This window comes from Tenrec ecaudatus, chromosome 16, assembly GCF_050624435.1.
Source record: "Tenrec ecaudatus isolate mTenEca1 chromosome 16, mTenEca1.hap1, whole genome shotgun sequence".
Taxonomy (NCBI): Eukaryota; Metazoa; Chordata; class Mammalia; order Afrosoricida; family Tenrecidae; genus Tenrec; species Tenrec ecaudatus.
In genome coordinates, this window is record NC_134545.1 from 88,827,387 (window position 1) to 88,851,045 (window position 23,659).

General features: G+C 49.2%; 1 protein-coding gene across 1 annotated transcript in view; it reads left to right on the top strand.

The window, feature by feature from the left end:
* Nucleotides 1-22,471, top strand: part of LOC142428864 (glutathione S-transferase omega-2-like) — a 36,635-nt gene extending 14,164 nt beyond the window's left edge. The window contains exons 7-8 of the mRNA XM_075533755.1: nucleotides 19,749-19,855; nucleotides 22,184-22,471. Of these exons, the coding sequence (XP_075389870.1) occupies nucleotides 19,749-19,855; nucleotides 22,184-22,343 (267 nt within the window). The 3' untranslated portion in view covers nucleotides 22,344-22,471. The remainder of the gene's footprint in view (nucleotides 1-19,748; nucleotides 19,856-22,183) is intronic.
* Nucleotides 22,472-23,659: the final 1,188 nt, after the last annotated feature.

Below are 23,659 nucleotides of genomic sequence, written 5' to 3' on the forward strand. Positions count from 1 at the left end.
TAAGAGGTCTGAAGTGGTTTGTTCACCGGAACCGTAACTCAGTGGGGCAATACCAGAATTCTTAAACACCCCAGTGAATATGAGGGGCTTAACCCAGTCCTCCGTCTTTATCTAGTGAGATGGTTCTTATGGAAATAAAAGGAGAATCACTTCACTGCGGACGACCCACCAACTTACACAGCTCCTCCGCGTATCTTTGAGCAATCAGAAGTTTGTGTGAGCTGCAATGATGTTAAACATACATGAGCTTTCAGAATGTAAAGTGAAGCTAAGATTTTGGTTTTAGTCTTTTGCAAGGTGACCTCCCCCCCCCCCACCCCCCCCACCCCCGCAAGCAAAAGACTCCGTTGACCTTCTGCAGTCTAAAATACCGGTGGACTCTTCTTTTGAAATAAATGTACTTACTTGACTTTGTAATTTTTTTATGAATAAAGAAAATCCAGCATCATCAAGATCTAAGCATCATTGTGCTTGTTGTGTTTTGGCATTTCTTTGAGAATTACTTCTGCTCCTCTTATCAAACCAACACCCCCATCCCCTTTCCTGTTCTGAATATTGGCACACAATTAAAAACAGTTGATTTCTGTTGACTGCCCCCATCAAACCCCACTTTGTCTTCAAACACATTCCTAGCTGACTGAATGATTAATTAGGGGAGGACACCCCCCACCCGCTTTATTTTCTTTTAATGCAATTATTGAAGTTCCTGTTTCCAACTAGCCCTCAATCCCAGCTTTATTCTATCCTGCTGGATTCTAAAGTGGCGGAGTCTCTCCATGGCTCTCCATGGCCAGCGCCTTTCTGAACCATCTCCTGGCCGTGGAAGTAGTTCAGTCAAGCCCCAGGAGTGTAGGCAGGGGTGGAAGGGAGGTGGGGGCGGGTAGTGAGGGCAGGGTGCCGTCTGCGTCTGCTCGCTTTCCTTGATGGGCTTCTCTTTTCCCGCTCCTTACACGCCACCACTCCTTCCTTCCTTTGTGGATCCACATTTCATTAATTAGTTCATTTCTCGTGGTGGTCATGAGTTCTTTTTTTGTAAGTGGTTCTCAACTGTGGTGGCGTCAGCTCTGATTTGTCGCTGTCTCGTGTCTCACCAGAACGGAAGGCTGCCCAATCCTGTGTCTTCCCCGCAACCGTTGCCGTCCTGTTGGCATTGCTGCATTGTTGCCCCGCCCGCGGTGTGTCTCGGTGTGCCCAGCATTATGTTGGACAATAGCCTCTTGTTATCCATAGGGCTTTCATTGGCTAATTTTTGGAAGTACAATGCCAGGCTTTTCTGCCTAGTCTGTCTCAGTTAGGAAGCTTTGCTGACCCCTGTCCACCACGGGCTGGCATCTGAAACAGCTGTGGCATAGCTGCCAGCGTCCCAGCATCAAGCCACCACAGTGTATCAAGCTGACAGCTCTGTGTGTGTGTGTGTGTGTGTGTGTACACGAATTGGTTCCACATGCTGGCTACTGCTAGTTCTATGACCAGACTTCAGCAGAACTCAATGAAGGGGAGTGAGGAGAGAAATGACAGAAATAACCTTGAAATTGCCCTGACAGAGCTGGGAACCTGCCCAGCGTAACCAAGGTCTTCACTCTTGGTGGCCGAGGGACACTGTAAGCAGGCGACCTCAACCAACGGCCCGCAGGCCACAGGCGGCCCACTGAGGACATTTATCCGGCCCACTGTGTGTTTTTGCCCTGTTTGTTTTTTTACTTCAAAATAAGATATGTGCGGTGTACCTAGGAATTTGTTCATAGTTAAAAAAACAACAACTATAGTCCGGCCCTGAGGGTCAGTGAACTGGCCCCATGTTTAAAAAATTTGAAGACCCCTGCTGTAAGCGTTCACTTCTTGGCATTCTCTGGCCACCCTGGGGCACTCTGTAGTTCCACGTGAAGTTTTACGTCCCTGAATGTGTAGTAGTGTGCATGGGCCACATTGGCATACATTGTCTGTGAGCATTATTAGGGACACCTGGTAGCATGGTGATTACAAGTTGGGCTGCTGCCCTCAGGGTCACTAGTTTGAAACCACCAGCCTCTCCCAGGAAGAAAGAGGGGGCCTTCTACTCCTGTAAAGAGTTACAGGTTCAGAAACCCACAGGGGGCAATTCCACCTTGTCCTGTAGAGTTGGTATGAGTTGGCATTGACTCCATGGCAGTGAGTTGAATATTAGTATAATATAGTAGAATATAATAGAAACTATTCTATTGATTCTAAGTTCTACCTATAACGTCAATGATTAATGTGCTCTTTTCCTCCCCCAAGTCCCAGATACACGTTAGTCCAACTAGATTACTGCACTGGCTGAATTCTGTGGTCTTCCTTTTTATAATTTTCTTCTTCTCAGTGATGAAATGATTTATACCATCTATAATTATATCTCCATGCATGTCATCAGGATACGAATGGAGGAATGTTGACGCATGGTGAATTCTTCATTGAAAATAAGTTTCTCTAACCTGCTACAGAACATAGAAAATTATTTTCAATGAAGACCAGCCATGTATAGACATTGGCCCCTCACTGCCTGTTACAGGATCCCTGGTGGCACCGTGGTTACATGTTGGGCTGCCAACTGCAAGTGCAGCTGTTCGAAAACCACCACTCGCTCTGCAGAAGAAAGATGAGGCTTTCTACTCCCATAATGAGTTCCCATTGTGGAGACCCGCAGGGGCAGTTCCGCCCTGGTCTATAGGGTCTCTATGAGTCAGAATTGACTTGATAGCATAATGGTGTTTTTGTTTTTAATCTTTTTTTTTTTAGTGAGTGAGTGAGAGAGTGAGTGTGAGAGAGTGAGTAAGATAGTGAATGAGTGTGAGAGAGTGAATGAGTGAGTGAGAGTGAGTGAGAGAGTGAGTGAGTGTGAGAGTGAATGAGTGAGTGAGAGAGTAAATGAGAGAGTGAGTGAATGAGTGAGTGAGTGAGTGAGGCAGAGTGAGTACGTGAGAGAGTGAGTGAGTGAGTATGAGTGAGTGTGAGAGTGAGTGTGTGAGAGAGTGAGTGAGTGAGTGTGAGTGAGTGTGAGAGTGAGTGTGTGAGAGAGTGAGTGAGTGAGTGTGAGTGAGTGTGAGAGTGAATGATGAGTGAGAGTGAGTGAATGAGTGAGTGAGAGTGAGAGTGAGTGAGTGAGTGAGTGAGTGAGTGAGTGAGAGTGAGTGAGTGTGAGAGAGTGAATGAGTGAGAGTGAGTGAGCGAGTGAATGAGAGAGTGAGAGTGAGTGAGTGAGCGAGCGAGTGAGAGTGAGTGAGAGAGTGAGTAAGTGAGAGAGTCTGTTTTTAATCTTGTAGCCTGTTATGGATAGCAAATTTATATCTATTTAAAATTTTAACATGCCTACAAATAAATGATTTCTTAGAGCTACTTTACTGAACTATATATAGCTATATATTGTTCTAACGCTATTGAACTATAATTTGTATATCATAAAATTCAATGGTTTTTAACTTTAGAACATTTTCATCATCTTTATTTGTTTCCACATTTTCAAGCTTTTTATTATACGTTGGGTGAGGGGCACAGAGAAAATCCGTTTTCCATTCAACCATCCGCACACGGTTTACACATGTTGTATCAGGTCACTGAGTGCCTCCCCCAGAAAGTAACACCACTCATCTCTCTGACTCCCTGTGTCTCCTTTTGGATACCCCCTCCTTTCCAACCCCGTCCTGCCTTCTGGATCCGGCTCTTGGGTCAGCAGTACCCTTTCGATTTCAAATGGCTGATTGCTCGCAGGAGGGCATGGCTCCCCAATGTTATTGCTCACTTCGTGTTGGACGGAAAAGCAAAGCATGGGAGTGAGTTCCGTTCCAGGCCTGGAGGGCGGCTTAGGGCCATCATCTCAGGGATTCCCCCAGTCTCGCTCCGACCTGTGAGCCTGCTCTCTTTTAGGATTCTGAGTTCTGTTCATATTTTTCTCCCACTCTATCGAGGACCTTCTAATGGGACCCCTTCCAGAGCAGCTGGTACTGGTAGCCGGGCACCACTGAAGTTCTCCTGGTGACAGGGCTGTGGAGACCGACGTTTGCACGGTCCATCAGGCCATTGTATTAATTGCTTCCTTAGGGTTTAAATTGTTCTCCACAATTCGTTCTTTCAGATAGGGAGAGACCCATAGTTGCATCTCAGATGGTCGCTCGCAAGCTTTTGAGACTCTAGTCGCTACTCACCAACGTAGGATGTGGAACATGTTCTCTGTGGAATCTGTTGTGCCAACTGACCGTGGTGTCCGTTGAGACAGTCAGTGGTCCTAAGCTATCGGACCTGGTAACTCACTCCCCCAAGATGTTTTGTTTTAGTTAAAAAGCTTCCACAACTCTGCCCCCTATGTGCTCTACTATATTCCTGGGTATAGTCACAACATTTTGCAAATAACGTGTGCAGAAATATCTTTGTCTATTTGTTCTACTTGCTTCTTTACCTTTGCTACAAAGATATCCATGAATGTGGCGGCACATCTAAGGGACAACGTTATGAAAACTTAGCCCTAAGAAAACACCTTGTGGGTGTGAATCGCTGGGTCTGGGTGCTGAGGACTGAAGTCTCAATTGGTACAGCAGTCTACAAAGACACTATTAGATCCCACTCCAATGAGAGGTGCACAGGGTCTTCAAAGCCTGTGTGTGGCCCTCTGAGGTGCAGTTGTTGGTCTCTCCCTCTCTAGGGGAAATTGATAAACCCTGAAAACCATTAGGCCAGTAGAGCAATGGACCTTATACGCATCGGCCTTCATGCCCCAGAGACCAGAAGAACTACTGGGGCTCAGCTACCATGACCAACTGCCCCGAAAGGGATCACATTAAAAGGTCCTAGATAGAATGGGGAAGAATGGAGAACAAAACTTAAAATCTTTTTATCAAGACTACCCTTAATGGTTGGGTATATCCAGATGGAAACCCTGAGATGATGACCACTACCCGCCATTCAAGCCTGGAAATGAACCCATCCCATGATGCAATTTCCAACCCAAAATGGACAGGCCTATGAGAGGAGCAAGAATACTAATGAGATATGCACATCCTAGACTAACCAACCATTGGAGATCAAAAGGGTAGCATTTACCAAAGGACAACATTCCGCGGGGTTGGGAAAGGAGGAGGAATGGAAACAGGATGGGAGATAAGTGGTGTTACACCATAGAGGTTGCAGTCAATGACATGAAACAAACAAACAAAAAGTATATGAATTGTTAAATGGGAAACTGACCTGCTCTAGAAACCTGCCCTCAGTTCACAATGAAAAAAAAAAAAAACCCAAACAAACAAACAAATAGAAACTAAGAAGAAATCCCTTTGTCAAACCTGATCTGTTCATGAGGCCCGCTGTGAGTTGGTATCGACTCGATGACAGAGCGTCGGGCGTTGTGGCTTTGCTAGTCCTGACCCCCTTGGTCTCTGTGCACCCACTCATAGAGGATTGGGGCCACTGTGGCGGCCGGATTGGGTATGTGCAGTACTGACCTCTGCTGCCTTCATCGAGGGCGCCCCTCCCCGTGTCTTCCTTTGTCGTCATTGTTTTGTGCGGACCTCCTCCTCTTTGTCTATGCCTTTCCCCGCCACCCAAGTAGTGCAGTGGATTAAGTGCTGGGCGGCTAATGCAAAGGTCAGCACTTGGAAGGACTGATTGCTCCGAGGGGTAGGATGAGGCAGTCTGCGTCCCTAAAGCATTCCCGCCTTGAAAACCCTATGGCACAGTTCTACCTGTCTCACCGAGCTGTTGGAAATCGTAACCAACCCAGCCAGCTGCAGTGTTTTTCGTTGTGGCCGATCGCCCAAGGTAACTTGTGTCTACTCTCGGGTTAGTGATTTATCTCCCCATCTGCTCCACCCTCCCATTCTCTTCTATGCCTGGCCTCTGTTCAAAGCTTTTTTTTCTTTTAGTGTGACAGCCTTTTCCTGACTTTCAATGATAGTGGTCTCAGACAATACCTGCCCTTTTGCGATGGCCTCATTTCACTCAGCACACTGTCCTTCAGGTTCCTGCGAAGAGGTGTTTCACAGATGCATCATTACTCCTTGATGCCGTGCCCTATTCCACTGTGTGTATGTGCCACAGGTTACTTACGTATTTTCCCAATAGAAGGACATTTAGGTTGTTTATATCTTTTTGCTCTTGTGAATAGTTCTGCCTTGACCTTGGGTGTGCATCTGTCTCTTCATGTCGTGACTCTTATGTCTGTAGAGTATATACTTAGTAGTGGGGTTGCTGGATCACACGGCATTTCGATTTCCAATGTCTTAAGGAAGAGTCATAGAAGCCCTGGTGGTGCAGTGGTTACATGTTGGCCTGTGATCCGAAAGGTCAGCAATTTGAAACTACCAAAGGAGAAAGGTGGGGTTTTCTACTCCCATAAAGAGTTACAGTCTCAGAAACCCCCCAGGACAGTCTGTATTGTTCTGTCGTGTCCTGTCTGGTCGCTGGGAGTTGGCATTGACTGGATGACAGTGAGCGAGTGAAGGAAGACGTACACTGTTTCCACGGTTGCTGTTCCACGCACAGTCTCACTGGTTGTGTGTGAGGTCCCATTTCTCTACACCTGCACTAGCATACAAAGAGAAACCCACCCCAAACTGGATTTCCCCCAAAAACTATGTATTTAATTTTTTTACAATACAGTCTTATCACCTTCAATGTACTCGCCATTACACTGAATGCATTTGTCAAATGTGCGATTCCATTCTTGGAACCATTTTCCAAATTCATCTGCTTGGATGGCTGACACCTCCCTCCCTCTTTTTGCTCTCCACCTCTTGACATCATCAAATCGCTGTTGCTTGGTGTCCCTCTGCGTTCAAGGACGCAAAAAGAGTTGCATGGAGTGAGGTCATTTGAGTCAGGAGTGTGGGGCAAGAGAGGCATGGTGTTTTTTTGCCAAAAACTGGTGCCCTGAGATGGCTGCATGAGCAGGTGCATTGTGGTGGTGGCAACACCAGTCCCCCATCTGCTACAAGTCAGGCCTGTTTGTGTGGCACACTGTTACACAATCTTTTCAGAACCTCTAAATAGAAAGCTTGGTTAACAGTCTGACCTGGTGGAACAATCTCCAAATGCACTACCAGTTCACATTTTTGTCTGTTTGGGAAGTTGGTGGACATCCAGAAAGAGATTTGTCATTCATCAACATTTCACCTTTTTGGAAATGGGAAAACCACTCATACACTTGAGTTCTCCCCATAGTGCTGACCTTATAAGCTATGTTCAACATCACAACAGTTTCTGTGGCATTTTTCATGAGCAGGAAACAAAATTTCACAGCTGCATGCTGTTCTCTAAATCAGCCGTCACAAAAAACGAGATTCCAGTGAAACTGCTTTTACAAAACAAAACAAAAAAAATCAGTGACCAGAGAGAACCTTCCCAGGCGATGCTGCTGGGCACACTAACTCAGAGTGAGTTGCTCAATGCTCACCTAATGGGAAAAATGTGAACTATAACAGCTCTGCCCAGTGGAGCATTTTTCTGATTTTGTGGGGTACCCCTTGTGTGTGGCTTTTGGTCTTTTTCATAATCTTAAGGGGAAAAAGAAACCCTGCCTACTACCAGTCACTCCCCATTTCCACCCAGCTCCCCACCAGCTGTCCTAACCTGGGCAACTACTAATCCACTTTCTGCCTCTCTATGGCCATTTTATATATGAAATAGTGTAATACAAGGAGTTTTCTAAAAATTAATGGAACAATGAAATCAAAAGATAATATAATTTTTTTCACAACTTTTTGAATCTCCTTATACATGGTCTTTTGTGAGCTTCTTTCACTTAGCATAAAGTTTCCGAGGTTCATCTATCTTACAGCTCGAATCAGTACTTCCTTCCTTTTATGGCTGAATAACGTGCCATTGCATGGAGATTTCATTGGTTTCCCAATTTTGACAGCTACTTTCTAGATAAACTGATAGTTGCTGCATTTCTTTAAATAGCTTTCTGCTATACCCTCTGCCACCATATCAATAACAGACTATTATTGTTCTTAGCTGCCCTTGAGTTGGCTCCACTCGTGACAGTACCACGCACAACAGAAGGAAATGCTGCCCCGTCCTGCTCAGTACCCACAGGCAGTTGTGAGACTAACAGTTGTGATCGGTAGGGTCTTCAGTGGCTGATTTTTGGATGTAGATGACCAGATCTTTCTTTTTGTCCTTGTTTTTGTTGTTCGGAGGGAGAGTGTGTTCCAGCTATACTTCTATAATTCTGTATGATTAACTAGTAAACCATAATCACTAAAAGAAATTATAACAGAATGGTTAAAGCATCATCTTCATTGTGAAAAGGTTACATTTACAATTAAACTAAAAGCAAATGTCATAGACTACAAGCAGCAAGGAAAGGTGGGACAGGGGATTGGAGGGAGGTTGTCAATTAGCAAGCTTCTTTTGAGAATACGTGCAAAATAACATTCCTCGCACCTTACAATATGCTAGATAATTCAGGGGGAGGGGCGCATTAGCCACAAGAGGTCACATCTTCCAAAGTTCTCTCTCTCTCTTTTTCCCCCTTTAAATGACAAAAACCAAAACCCCCACTAGATATTTTCCTGTCCTGTTTCCCATGTTTGTTCTCAAAGCTACACTCGCCAAAACCTAATGGGTATTTCCTATCAAGAAAAGAGAGTAAAAGAAGTATTGACCACATTTAACTGAAAATTGAAGTAACAAAGCTTTCAGTACAGCGCGCTCTTCTTGAAAAGAGTAATCACCAATAGAGAGGTCTGAGGGCCAGCCCCAATCCCAACTACATGGGCAGCCCCCCCTGCTGAATAATTCACTTCCGAGAACAGCACTGAAGCTACATCTTGCTCAGGGAGAGGAACATGTCTGATCAGAGTACACAGGAGTGAATGAAGGGAGAGGAAGAGAGAGTAGAGCACACCCTGGCCCACCAAGCCTTGAGGATGATGTTCCTGCTCAGAGCAGCCAATGCAGAGAGAGGACTATATGGCCGGCCCCACTACGGGACACGGTATCCCTCACTGACCCATAGCCCTACAGGGGACGACACTCAGACACAGTGCGGAAATTGTGCCCTAGCTGACCCCACCACACTGAGGCGAAACATGAAGGGTGTACAACAGAACAGCAAGGGGAGCAGAGCAAGAAAGTCCCAAGGGAATACCAAAAATAGGCTTTGGGGCCAGGAAGTGGCACTCCATCAGACTTGACTGGAAAATACTCCTAAAGGTCTACAAACAGACCTTGAACTATTTATAGGCAAATTTTTTGTCATTGTATTCTTTCATGCTTTGTTTTCTTTAGTTGCTTTGTTTTGCCCTGTCTTGTTTTCTGTGCATAGTATTATCTCTGCATACCTATCTAGATAAGATAGATGGGATGAACAATCTGGAGGAGAAAACAATGGGACCGATGGTTTGTGGGGGTGGACATGGGAGAGGGGGAGGCGGGGGAAAGGAAGTAGGTGTTAACAAACCCTAAAATTGATGGCAAGGAGGGTTTAGGAGGCCTGGTAGGACTTGATCAAGGGCAATGTAACTGAGAGGAACTACTGAAACCCAAATGAACATGATAGTGGGACAAGAGGAAAGTAAAAGGAAATAGAGGAAAGAACTAGGAGATAAAGGGCATTTATAGAGGTCTAAATTCAGGCATGTACATATGTTAATATATATGACGATGGGGGAAATATATCTATGTACAAATATTTATAGGTTTAGTATTAAGGTAACAGATGGACATTGGGCCTCTACTCAAGGATTCCCTCAATGCAAGAAAACTTTGGTCTATGAACTTTGGTCTATTAACCTGGCATTCTATGATGCTTACCTTCCTGACAAGATCGCTGAAGACAAAATGAGTGCATAAGCAAAAGTGGTGAAGAAAGCTGATGGTGCCCGGCTATCAAAATGTACAAATGTGCTTGATACAATGGATGTATTTGTGGATTGTGATAAGAGTTGTACGAGCCCCCAATTAAAAAAAAAAAGATAAATCAGTATTTCCCTTGGTTCCTTTTAACATGCAAACACTGCATTTTCTCACCAAATGTTAGAAACTTTAGTGTAAAGAGGTGCCAACCCCACCTTGGATCAAGGTGGAGAGCTGCCTATGCTAAATATCTACAAAACAGAACCAGGAAAGCATACTTTCTCTTGGTTTCAAACAAAAAGAATCCAGGGAGATCTTCCCCTGCTGGAGCTCTGGCCTCAGAACTGGTTGAGATGTCCCCCCTCCACGAATCCGCCCATCCAAGTGGCCACCCATGAGGGAACAAGAACCAGCACATTGCACGGTGGATTCTTCTTGAGGATTCTGGCTGAGGTACACTGAGCCCATTTTCTTGGCATCATGGCGTCAGGGCGTGCTGCACTTCAGTCCATCTCAGTCTGGACCAGTTCTGTGTCGTGGCAGCTGGGAAGGCTCCATGCGTGGGAGGGTGGTTCCGTGCCTGAGGTGCATTGGCTGGAGCTTCAGACTCCATCTTTGGCCTGGAGCCGGAGAGATCCCTCCTCTCCAACTATAAAACAACACCGATTCAGTAGAGGGATGTGGAAATTCAGGGAAATACAGAAATTATATGGAGGAGGGGGGCCATTCATAATCCTACTATCCAGCACCCAGTGCTTTAAATATTTTAGGGTTGTTTTTTGCTTTCTATCCTTACTGTGTGTATGCTTGGGCGGCAAAAGGTCAGCAGTTCAAAACCACCAGCTGCTCCATGGGAGAGGAACCAGTAACCACTCAGTTGTATTAAGAGTTGATTCCAGCCCACTGGTTGTCAGAGTAGAACTCTGCTCCATACTGTTTTCAACTACTGGGTTTTGGGTAGGAGATGGCCAGTCTTTTCCCAGAGGTGCCTCTGGGTAGACTTGAACCTACAACTTTTTGGTTAGTAGCTAATGAGACTAAATAAAACAATACCCTCACTGGCTTTGAGTCAATGCTGACATAGTGACCCTGTAGAACAGTGTCGAACTGTCCCCATGAGAACTCACTCTCACTCTTCATGGGAGTAGAAAGCCTCATCTTTCTCCCATGGAGTGGTGATGGTTTTGAACTTCTGACCCTGGCTGTGATGGTTAAGGTGATGTATCAGCTCAACTGGGTCATGATTCTTTGTGGTTTGGCTCTTATGTAATGATGCTATTTGGCAGTTTTGGAATGATATAATCATCTTCCATTTTGGCATAATGCTGGTTTTCACCTGGTCTGTGGAACCGTACCATGTTAACATGTGAGGAGTGGATGTACTAGTCCCCAGAAGAGTGAACCAATACATGTCCCAGTCTTAAAAGCCCTCCAACAGACCTGGGAAGCTGAGAGGAACCCAGTGCAAAGATTTTAGCACAGGAGTGTTTTCAGGCGCCTTTCATCACCAATTGGTGACCAGTCACATTCTTCACTTCCCCAGGAGGCTCCAGATGCTCACTGGGGGGAAGGGGACATGGTCTTCCACAGACGCTACTTCCAAGGCTTCTTTCTGGAAGAGAAACCCTTTGAGCTGGACCCTGGGGTCCACTCGACAGGGAATCAGTTCATAGCTTGACCTCTGCAATAGGGGCCTGCGATTTGGAATCTTGAGGACCCTCCACTCTTTCATGCATTCCAAAGATTTTCGCCCCCAGCTGAGAACTCTCCGGCTGTGTCTGGATAAGGCCTCTCTCGCTTCCTCAGAACAATTTCCACCGAGAACACGGCTTCCTTCCTTCTCCAGCGTGGACGGCAGCCCCGGCAGGGATCCATCACCCTGTGCTCACTGGGGCCCTGGATTTCAGGCAGGGGAGGGCCGGTGGCCACTTCATGGTTTGAAGCCCAATCATTGAGGCTGACTTTGAGATCACAAGACCTTACTTAGACTGGCGCTTCATGGAATGCTGGGTTTGAAAGAGGCTGGGAATTTATGATCTTATTAGACCGAAACCTTTTATCTATTTGTTTTTCTTAAAAGATCATTTTATTGGGGGCTCTTATAGCTCTTAGAACAATCCACACAGCAATTGTTTCAAGCACATTTGTACATATGTTGCCATCATCATTTTCAAAACATTTTCTTTCTGCTTGAGCCGTTGGTATGAGCTCCTCTTCTTTCCCTCCCTCCCCCACCCTCATGAACCCCTGATTATTATTATTTTCATATCTTACACCATCCACTGTCTCCCTTTGCTCACGTTTCTGTTGTTCGTCTCCCTGGGGGAGGGCTATACGTCGATCATTGTAGTCGGTTCCCCGTTTCTTTCCCTACTCCCCCCACCTTCCTTCCTTCTACCCTCACAGTATCACTACCCCCATTACTGTGCCTGAGGGGTTTATCTGTCCTGGATTCCGCGTGTCGAGAGCTCTTATCTGTACCAGTGTATGTGCTCCAGTTGAGCCGGATTTGTAAGGTAGAGCTGGAGTCATGAGAGTGGAAGGGGGGGAGCTTTAAAGCACTAGAGGAATGCTGTGTGTGCCGTCGGTGCTGGGCTGACCCTGGCTGACTCGTTTCCTTCCTTGTGAGGGAATGTCCAGATCCTCATTGAGTCCAAATCTGGAATGTCCAGATCCTCACAGATGGACTTTGGGTTCCCTGTCTTCCTTGTTGAACTGTCTGGGGTCAGCCTCAGGCACAGGCAATGCGCCTCCCAACAGATAGCCACAAGGGGGAGCCCCGTGCTTCCTCCTGTTGGTCCTCCTCCTCCTGCCTGGTTCACTGGCTCCTGGAAAGGCTGACTTTGGCACCATATCCCGTGGTGGGGCCTGAGAGGCCTTCTGTCCACAGGTATGGGGGAATGGTAGGTTCCCCCCCGCCATTGTTCCTCACAGCTCCGTCCTCCCTTGCTGTCTACACTGCTCACTCATGATCCTTCTTCACATCCAGACACAAAGCCAAGGCTTGCCTGACTTCTCAGTCAAGTGGAGAACAGACCCATCAAATGGCTTTTCCTAAAGAATCTCCCATTTCTTTATTATTATTTTTCCAATAGACATGTTGTTTTGTTCAAAAATGACTTACTTCTTAAAGATAATCCCTGATATTGAAATGGGCAGAGCATAAAGCAAAGGCAAACCTTTTGCTTGGCTGCCCTGATCCAGGGTGTCTTCGAAGAGCTGGAGGAAAACAGCGGAAAACAGTCTGGGCAAATCATTGACTACCAACCCTGGACATCTGAATTAGCTATTTTCCAATTTACTCCCCACTCAAAATAAATAGATAGATAGATAGATAGATAGATAGATAGATCCCTCAGGTCGGGTAGAGTTCCAGGCTTTAGCAGGAGGGAGGCTGCGCACATAAAAGATGAAGTTCATGCCCTCTGGAGTGCCAGGAGCAGTGTCTGCATGCATGCTGAATACAGGAAGGAGCCTCCGTGGGCCTCGCAGAACCCCAGCGTAAACAGAGGCCGCTCCGCCCCACCCACCCAGGTCTGCTCATCTCTCCCATCGCTCATGAGAGGGCTCACCCTTTTAAAAATTTTTTTATTGGGGGCTCGTACAGCTGGGTATCAGCTTCTCATTTACCAACCCCCCCCCCACTTTCCCCTCCCTCGTGAACCCTTGATTATTTATAAATTATTATTATTTTGTCATGTTTCACACTGATTTTTTGGTCACTTTTCTGTTTGACCACTTTTCTGTTGTCTGTCACCTGGTAGAGGGTTATAAGTAGATCGTTGTGATCCATTCCCCCGTTCTACTCCACCTTCCCCTTCCCCTCCTGGTATCGTTGATCTCAATATTGATCCCGAGGGGTTTATCTGCCCTGGATTCCCTGTGTTTCCAGCTCTTATCTGTACCCATGCTCTGGTCTAGCTGGATTTGTAAGGTAGAATTGGGGTCACAATTCTGGTGGGGAGGAAGCCTTAAAGAACTAGAGGAAAGGTGTATGTTTCAATGGTGCTATACTGCACCCTCACTTGCTCTTCTCCTCCCCGAGACCCGTCTGTAAGGGGATGTCCAATTGCCTACAGATGGGCTTTGGGTCTCCACTCCTCTGCACTCCCTCCCCCTCATTCATGATAGGGTTTTTTGTTGTGAGTCTTTGATGCCGGATACCTGAGTCCATCGACACCTCATGATCACACAGACTGGCGTGCTTCTTCCAGGTGGGGTTTGTTGCTTCTCAGCTGTGTGGCCGCTTGTTTATCTTCAAACCTTTAAGACCCCAGACACTAGAGGGTTCCCCCCTTTCTCATGGTTTGTCCCCCTCATCAGCAGACGTCCGACTGGCTGCTGAACCTCAACACCTGATTGTTTTTTATGGACTGAGGCCAGTTAACAAAACCCTCCGTGAGTGGCCTTTGAGAGGGGGTTACTGTGATTCCTCTGGAGACCAGCTGTACCTAGAACTCTCTGCCTGATAGAATCTAGCCCCCAGGCAGGTGAGATTGAGTCTGTGAGATCACTGGAAGCTTGCTTGGGTGAAGGGCTTTCCCCAAACCCTGTCTCCTGGTGCAGCCTCCATTCATCAGGGTGAATGGGAGAGTTAGCAATGAGCGCCTTCGTCCCCAGCAGTCATCGGTGAGAGTCTGTCTGGGACCCTTGCAGGATAACGTCACCCAAGCAGGTCATTTTGCTTGGTCCATAGTTCCGAAAGTGAGTGGACTTCAGAGAGGGAGAAGCTGGTGAGCATTACCAATGCCATGTTATGCTGTGGGGCAGATGGGAGACAAAAGGAACGTGAAAGTGAGCTCTTTAAAAGGATGCTGCCCCATGGTTTGAGATAAAACGCCAGGCTCCATTTCACAAATGCTGAGAGAGCACGTAGCAAAGGACAGACACTGGAAGATTTATAGATTATGGTAACTGTCGCTTCATTTGACCCCGACTGTCCTAACACCCCTCCCGACAGCTAATTGGCTGTCAGTGCACGGGACTCCTAAGCAGAGATCAGAGCAGAATGATTCTGATGAAGTTGCAAGAAGACCTGGTTGATGGAGAAAAGAGAACCGAGCGGGCTGTGAGCCCCTGCTCAGGTGCGAGAGTGAGAAAGAGGAGGGCTGGGCGTTGGGCGGAGCAGGGAGTTCCCACAGAGAAGTGCAGAGCCTGGCCCACTTGGGCTGTGGTTTGTTTTTTTAACTAAAGAAATTTTGAAGAGCTTGCAGCTGCCAGCCGTCCCTTGCTACTTAAAGGGAAAGAGCTAGCAAAGAAGTCAGCAGAGACTTGCCGAAGCTTCTTGCATGAGACTGACTAGAGTTCTTATAAGGACATATTGGAAGTTGAAGGGCAAGAATTGACACTAGTCTGGTCAGATCCAACACTCACGAGGAAGCTCTCTGTCTGGGCCTGGATCGCTGCCTCTGCCGAGTGGAGGTCGAGACAAGGGTGCGCTTCCGTGTGGAAGGCAAGCATCAGCATAGTTGGCCTCTCCACTCTGACTGCCAGGAAGCTCCAAGTCTATACAGACGTACAGGACCCTGTAGCCCATACCACCCCCCCCCCCCAGCTCCATATTCTGAGACTGTGTTCCGAGAAGGTTTTGACCTTTTCCCCTAGTTTTTATTTTCCCTAATCTTATTGCAGGAGTGTCCCACAGATGGGGTTCGTTCCCGCCCCAGGGAAGAATAACGAGGCAGGGCGCCCAGCTTACTGTACCCGCAAAAGGGCTTTTGAGGGAAAGAAGTCTGTTGCCATGGGACACGTGGGAGGGGCCAAGGTCAGCACAGACCATGGTTTCTCAGCGAGTTTAAGCAAGAAGGACATTGCGTTTGTTCAGGAACAGAGGGGGAGAATTTGAGGAACGGGGTCTCCATGGGTGGGGTTGTAGGAGTTGGGGGTATGCTCGACAGGTGTTGAAAAATGGAGACTGAGGGAAAGACTGCTCGGCAAGCTGCCATCAGTGATGATGGGATGGTGGGCATGGGCATGGGCCAGGGAGCGGGCTCCGTGGGTTCCAGTGCTTTGCCTGGGTAGTTTTTGCTCTGGGGTGTGTTGGTCCGCTTCGGCTCGCATGCCTAGTTTAAGCTAGTTTGGCGCAGAGCAAAGGTGTAGAACTGAACCATCATTCTCACAGGAAGTGTATGCAGCTGAATGTTGCCCAAACACGTTCAGTGGCTCGCGACTATATGCTGATGTGCTGGCAAACCCCCCCCTCCCCCGCCCCTCGGTCTTGATCTTGTGTCTAATTGGCCTTTATCTGACGTCCAGTTCTTGGTCTTGAACCAGTGTCCTGCAGATTTAGGGATTTGCCAACCCCTGCAGCTCCTTGATCCAGCAGCCGGCTGTCTAACCTGCCAGTGTACCGGTTTGTGACCCCTGAAATCGTGTGTGTCAGGAGGAGCCGCCAGCCTGCTCTCTGACTTGTGGGTTTGGAGCTTTCTATCTCCCCGGCTGTGTGAGCTGTTCATCCGTCTGCATGGTGCTGCTGTGTGCGAGGGGGCTTCAGAAAGTTTGAGGAAGGTGGGATTAAAAAAGGATGGAATTGTCCCACGAGCCTTTTGAAGCCCCCTCCTCGACACTTTATTGGCTCAGCTCCTTTGTGTGTGTTGACCGATTTTACTAAGCCTGATATCCTTCTCCAGGGGCTGGTCCCTTCTGATAAGATGTACAAAGTATGTGAGACAAAGCCCCCTTACCCTTCCGTCAAAGACGAACCGTGAACTGCTTCAAATTTGTTCCGTCGGGCCCAAGGAGACAAAATCAGAGCAGACCCAAACATGTGAAAATGTGGCAGTGGGAAGAATTCCACGCCAAGACCCTGGACTGGGAGACTCAGAAGACACGCAATGAGCTCCTTCAGGAGCCTGACGCAAGAGACTGGATTCCTGCCAGGACTGTGGAGAAGAACGCACCCACTGCTGTTTCTGACGCTGCCAGCCTAGACTTGGTCGCTGTGCAGTGTGCACATGTTTCCTGCTTGGGCTCTCGATCTGGTACGCCACGATTCTTAAATGTTGGGGTTCGTTCTGATTGTATGTCACTGGCCATCATTGAACCAGAAAGATTTGGACCAGTTCAAAGCCTTACTGCCCCCCCGCCCAAAGCCTACTTCTAAGGAACCTTCTGGCCGTAACTCTTCAAACATAGATTTGTTCATTCTTCTGGCAGTCCTGGCAAATTCAGTATTCATCACCAAAATCATAGTTTCAGTGCATCGATCCCTTTTCAGTCTTTATTTTTTGGCCAGCTTTACATGTATGTATGCATATATGCATATGAGGCGAAGGGAAGTACCACGGTGTGGGTCAGGTGCAACCTCGTCCTCAGAATAGCATCTTTGTGCTTAACACTTTCAAGACGTCTTTTTCAACAGATTCAGCCAATACAGTTTCCTAGTGTGGTTTCTTAACTGCTGCTTCCATGGGCATTGACTGTGGATTCAAGTAGATTGAAATGTTGGACCACTTCAGTATTTCCCCCTGTTCACCGCGATGCTGCTTATTGTGAGGCGCTTTGCTCTCTTTAGGGGTGGTTGTACGTGGTCCTCAACATCCGTACAGTTTGTCAAGAATTGTTCCAGGGACACGTTTGCTCTGGCCTGCCGGATTAAGACCCGGGTGCCCCAGCTCCGACCAGTTTAGATTTGGTTCTGATTTGTCTGTAAATCCAGTAACAAACTGGAGGCATTGAATGTTGCCATGTTAGTGACACAAGTGTGGGTGGGTGCCGTCTGTTCCTGCACACCAAGAAGCCTCAAGGCTTTCGGGAACACTCGGAAGCAGTTCATTTCCCTTCGGAGCCAGATCTTATTTACCCAACACTGAAAATAGCCTCGGTGTTTTGTTTTGTTTTGGCCAGATTCTCCTGTTTTAGCACCAGGCCGTTAGCTTCTTGGAACAAAGCCAGGCCACCTAGTATTTTCTCAGACTCTAGGGCGGCAGAGGGTCCCCCCTGTTCCACATGGGGAGATGACGGGGCTCTGGGCTCTGGGAGAGCACGGTTGGCTTTCTCCTCTGGAAAGGGGTGGCTGGTGGGAGAGCCCACTGATCTTTTCTGCCAGGGAGGGGTTTGCTGTCTGCAGATGCAGCCTTCTGTCCCCGGGGCCTTTTCATGACGGCAGCTCATGTTTACCATAGGGGCTTGGCGTGTTCTGCATGCTTTCTCTCGTAGCCGTTGAGGTGGCCACTGATAGCCACACCTCTTTTCACATGAGAAAGCTGAGGTTTGGAGAAGGAGGTCAGTCAGTCACCCTGAGCTCCACGTGGAATCAGAGGTAGAACCCAGAAAAAGTCCAGGTTGACTGGCTCCGGACCTCCCCCTCAGAACTACAGCCCAAAGATTCCCTCTGTGAGTCATCAGGTCGCTTGGGCTTCTGAAGAGTCAGGCTGAGTGTCGGGCCAGTCCTGCCCTGGGAACCTAACATGGAGCACCCCTCAAACCTTCTACAGATCAGCCCATCATTTGGGCATTCCCCAATCTAACCAAATTATCGTTCCTCCCAATAGCCTGTCCTGTCGGCCCTGGCTCCATCTCATTCTTGTGGCATATGATCTTCCTTTCATCCATGTTCACACCTGCCCACCCTCCAGCCTGTTGCTTCCCCTCCCCTCCATTTCCATCCGCCCTCTGGTCACAATCAAAGTCTGTTTCTGGGATGTGAAAATCCCTCCTTGATTTTTCTAACCACAGCATTGGACCACCTTCACTCAGCGTGATGTTGTCTCCATCCATCCACGCCATGAGCGGCTCACCACTGTTCTCTCCCATGGTGTGGACGGACCAAGCTTATCCATTCTCCACCAAGGGCATTTGGGTGGTTGCTATCTTCTGCCTGTTGTGAGTAGTTCTGCGATGAACACCGGGTCATTCCTGTCGGCTACGGACCGAGTAGTGCTCTCGGCGGCTCCCGTGGGGTCTCTATTCTCAACGGCTGGAGGAAGCACCATGCAGCTCTTCCCCAGGGTTGGACTGCTTTTCAGTCCCACCAGCCATAGCTTGACTCTTGTCATCCTCTGCCCCTCATCAAAGTCCCAGCATCTCAGTGTGGAACTCCCAACTAAACTCCTTCCCACAACTCACCTGGGCCTGGAAATCCAGATCATTCACTACAGGAAAAACCAACCAAACAAGCTGTTTCTAAGCACATCCTCTTTGCAAAGTTTCCAGATAATTCTTTGGCTGTGTCTGGCCACCTCCTCTTGGTGCAGAATGACATATTTGTTTTCCTTAGCGGTCCATCTCGCTCGGTGGGTCTGTCTTGCTTGGGGAGGATAACTTTCATTTTCATGTGACATGGTGACCGTGTGGAGCAGTCAACAGGGCGCGCGTCCACCAGCTCACACAGTCAGAGAGGGAATGGCTGAGAGGTGGCGTGGACACTTGCGGGAGCCCGTTCTCCAGCACGGTCCTTCGTCACCTTCTTTCGGAACCAGCTGAGAAGTCGGACAAAGGAGCAGGCACACAGAGACCCTGCTCATCCCTGCGTTCCCGACAGAGCTGGGCCTGGAGACTGCAGAGAGCATTTGCAGTCCCAGGGGCTCCTATGACTGCCCCTCCGTATCCGGCTGAGGCTCACCTGGAGCCTCCTCCGACCCCAGGTAGTTCTTGCCTGGGGCCAGACCCTTCCTCCAGCAGAGCTCATCAGGGAGAGCTCAGCACCCAGAGGAGCCTGTTGGCATCCTCAGAGGGTGGGCCTGGGTGGGCTCCCCTGGAGAAACCTGTCTAATTCCCCACCAGGTAAGATGAGGGGGAGCCGGCATGACTGTGCGCAACCAGGTGTGCCGCCGCCCCAGGGCTGTGGGCGGGAAGGGAAGAGGCATTCTGCTAACAAACAGGAAGGGCACCAAAGCCTCCCTTCTCTCTCCCTGCAAATGCACTTGATGTTGGTACTTTCAGTGCCCGTGACTGACAAAGGAGCATGGAAATGAACTGACTTATATTCTGTTTCCCTGTTTTAGATTCTTTGCTATCAGAAGACTTGCTTCTTCGGCGGGAACTGTATAACCATGATTGATTACCTCCTTTGGCCCTGGTTTGAGCGACTGGATGTATACGGGATCGCTGAGTAAGACATCGGGCTGTGGGGGCACGGATTCCTGGGAGCCACACTAAGGAACGTGCGTTGAAATAGCTGGGTGCCACGTAGCGACCCTGGGGCTCCTCGGTCATCTCAAGGAGCTTTGGTGGTGTCAGGCTTAAGTGCTTGACTCTGAAGGGAGAGGCCCCGATTCAGTCCCTGCGGTGACAGTCTGCCTCGGTCAAGGTTGGACATCCCTCTGGGGCTGCTCTACTGTCTTGCAGGGTTGCTGGGAGTCAGAGGTGACTCAGCAGCTACGGGTGTGGTTTGGATGTGGGATCTGGTTCAGGATGGATGGGACAAGAAGGCAGGCTTTCGCATCGGTACCCTGTGTTCCCCGGTTGAGCATGTACTGGTGTTCTTCAACCACGACCTGCCGGCTCAGGCTGTGCCCCCAGCTCTGCCGCTAGCACCCTGTGTCCAACCCTGTCTTTCCTCCCTCCCCCGACCTTGTTACTGTAGTGCCCGCTGTCCTCAGCACCCCTCTGAACATGGGCTGGTGGGGAAAGCAAATGGAGAAGAACCTGCCTGGGAGGGAGACTGGGGGGTCTGCACTCGTCCCCCCTCATGGTCATGTTTTAGAGACTGGTCTTGAGCTCCCTCAGTGGCTCCCCACTTGGTCCCGCAGAGTCACCCAGCAGATGTCATAGACCTTCGTCACTGCTCATCCCCCGCCCCCCCCCCCCCGTGGGATTTCCCTAACAGAAATGCCCTTTACAGAGATTCTTTTTTAAAGTAATGTCTGTGAGGTTGAACAAAACAGACCCCAGGACCAAGCACCCCCAAAGCAGGGGGATTCCAACTTCTAGACCTGTGCTGGCTAGTCAGAGATGGATCGCCAGACCTTTCTCCTAGGCGCTTGTGCACGGACACAAATCTCCAACCTGTCTGTTAGCAGCCCAGTACCTAAGCCTTGGAGAGGAACTAGCCGGGGAGACCGGGCAAGACTGTAGATGCTGGATTTGCTCCAGCTCCTGCTCTGATCCCAGCCCGCAGTTTTGTGAGGCCCAGGCACTAGGCAGCCAGCCCACAGCACTGCGCACAGCACTGCGTACAAGGGTTGTCGCATGTCCTTCATATGCAAAGTAGTTGGCTATTGGAAATGCAGGCTCAAGCATTTATGTTGCCTCTGAGGACCGAGGAGTGGACCTCCCCTCTGTACCCTACCTCTCAGCAGCTGGTTGCAGGATTGTGAGCAAGTTGCTTTCCACACGCTGCACGGGAATCTCTTTCTCCTCCTCTTCCTCCTCTCCCTCCTCCTCCTCTTCCTCCTGCTCCTTCTCTTCCCTCCTCCTCCTCCTCTGCAGGGCCCTTGCCAGCGCCATGCTTCAAAGGACTCAGGCCTGCTGTGCTCACTTCGGAAAATGCTTCAGAAGCCACTTGTCTTCCCACCCTGCCCTCTGCCCATGCCCGGGTCCCTTAGCAGAAAAACTGGGAAGGACAGAAGGAGACGCGCCACTCCAGAAACGCGTCTTTTTTCTCAGGCTGCCTGGCCACGGGTACTCCAGCTGTGTCGCTGGAAGCAGCAGCAACACATTCAATTCAAGAACATGAACAGCTACTCAGAAAATAGGATTCTGCTCCAGGGAAGGATTTTACTTACTTGATAATCACCCCAAACCAACCCACTGCCTTCTAGTAGAGTCTGACTAGCGGGAACGCCAGAGATTGCAGCATAGCAGGACTCCAGAGAGGGTGTTCTTGGTCATAATCCAAGTCTCGGTGAACTTACTTATTGCCAAGGGAGCACGCATCTGCTTCTTAGCACTGCAGTAGCAAAAGGGCACACACCGGGCACTCACAACACCAGAAATGTGTTTTTCCTCCGTGCCGGAGGCTGGGACCTGAAATTAAGCTGTTGGCAGGGCCACATGCCCTCCTGAGGCTGCAGGCCCCTCCTGGCCTCCTGCCACCTCAGGGGCTCCCAGCAGGGCCTGGTGTCCTTTGGCTTGTGGCTGCACTCCAGCCTCTGTCTCCATCACCATCGAGTGCCTTCCTCCTGTGTGTCTTCTTATGGCCCATCCTGCTGCTCGGATTTAGGACCTAGCCAATGCCAGTAAGCCTGATCTTCAAGTGATTACTTCTGCCAAGACCCGGGCTCCAAAAGAAGTCGCCTTCTAAAGTTCCAGGAGGATATGCATCGCGCAGGGCTAGTACTCTCCCCGGTCCAGAGCACAATCCTGTACTCAGCCAGTCGTCCCCAAAGAAACCCATTTTGTTGTTGGTTGGAGTGTCTCGAAGTCTAATAAATGATGCTCTGACCTCTCCCAAGCTCTCCCACGGCAGGTTTGCTCACCCTTCTTCCCTGTCCCGCAGCTGTGTGGACCACACCCCGACACTCAAGCTCTGGATGGCATCCATGAGGCAGGACCCCTCAGTGTGCGCCCTTATGATCGATAAGTGCACCTTCCTGGGCTTCCTGAACCTCTACTTTCAGAACAGCCTCGAAGCCTTTGACTATGGACTCACTTGTTGAGCGTCATGGCCCGCCCCATCTGACGCCCGAAGTTCTCAAGTACGTTGTGTGGGTATGCAGTGGGGACTGCCTGGCAGGGGATAAACCTCTGCTGCTTTTCTGAGGCTCCCAATAAAACCGGAAGTAGGAAATGCATTCTTTGTGATACTCCTTTGTCTGACTCCCCCAACTCGTAGCCTTTAAAGGCTGTGTGTGCTCAGTGCTAACCTGAACACACGCTGGGAAGAGGTGCATGTCTCCTGCTTTGGAGCCTTCATCTGTTGGTCCTTCTGATCATCGGGGCTGGGGCTGACGGTGAGGTTCCGGGCTGACCGAATGCTGGTACTTGTCACCTCAAACAGCCTCCCTCGTGGGACCAGAAGCTGTGGAAGACGGAGGAGAAAGGAGAAAACACGCACATTCTGAATGCCCCCGCCTGGCACAGGCAAGCCCTGCTGGCTGTGTGGGCATGCGTGGTTCTCATACTCATTCCGACGTTGGCCGTGGGCCTGGGAGATGCCAAGGGTCTTGTGACTGGAAAGAATTCCACAGCAGGAAATGAAACACCAGTCCATCACCCTGCACCAAATAAGTCAGAACGTGACGTGCCGTCGGGGCTCAGGATGTCTCGCAAAATGTTCTACAGGTGACATCCTGCCTTCAAAGCACACACACACGTACACACACACCCCCTCGTCCCAGACATGGGCAAAGGTCACCAAAGGATTTGCATCATGCCCTGCTGACTGGTTCACTTTGTCCCAGCAAACACTTCTGGGTGCCTCTTGGGTACCAGCCATGGGGCAGAGGGTACGGTGTACAAATAACAAAAATGCAGGTCCTGAAGAACAGCAGCTTCTCTCCATTCCTCTGGTGGGAACTGATGGGGGAATCTAGTCTTCACTCAGTGTGGCCCCTTGGCTGGCCTGGCCAGGTAGTAGTGCACCATGGAGGGCAAAAAGAGCCAAGAGGACTGAGGACCTTTGCAGGTGTAAATCTCCTGGGCCACAGTGTTTGTTTGGCATTGGGACCCAAGTTACCGTTGACACAACTGCTGACGACGTATGTCTGAGTGGCCCAGACCATCAAGATTCCCACTGGGGGCTCCCCATACTTACTGATTTAGAAAGCGTACAGATCCCGAAAATGAAGCAGGGAGGAAGCAGTGCTTGGAAAAGGTGGCAGATTGGTCCCCACCCAGCAAATCCCAACTTTAGGATTTAAGTACCACTCCGCCAGGCGAGTTCCCTCCTGTTTGCCAGGGCCCAGTCATTGGCACTGCATTCGACTTCTACCTCCTCCCTCATGGCTGTCATCATGGGACCTTCGGCCCACCC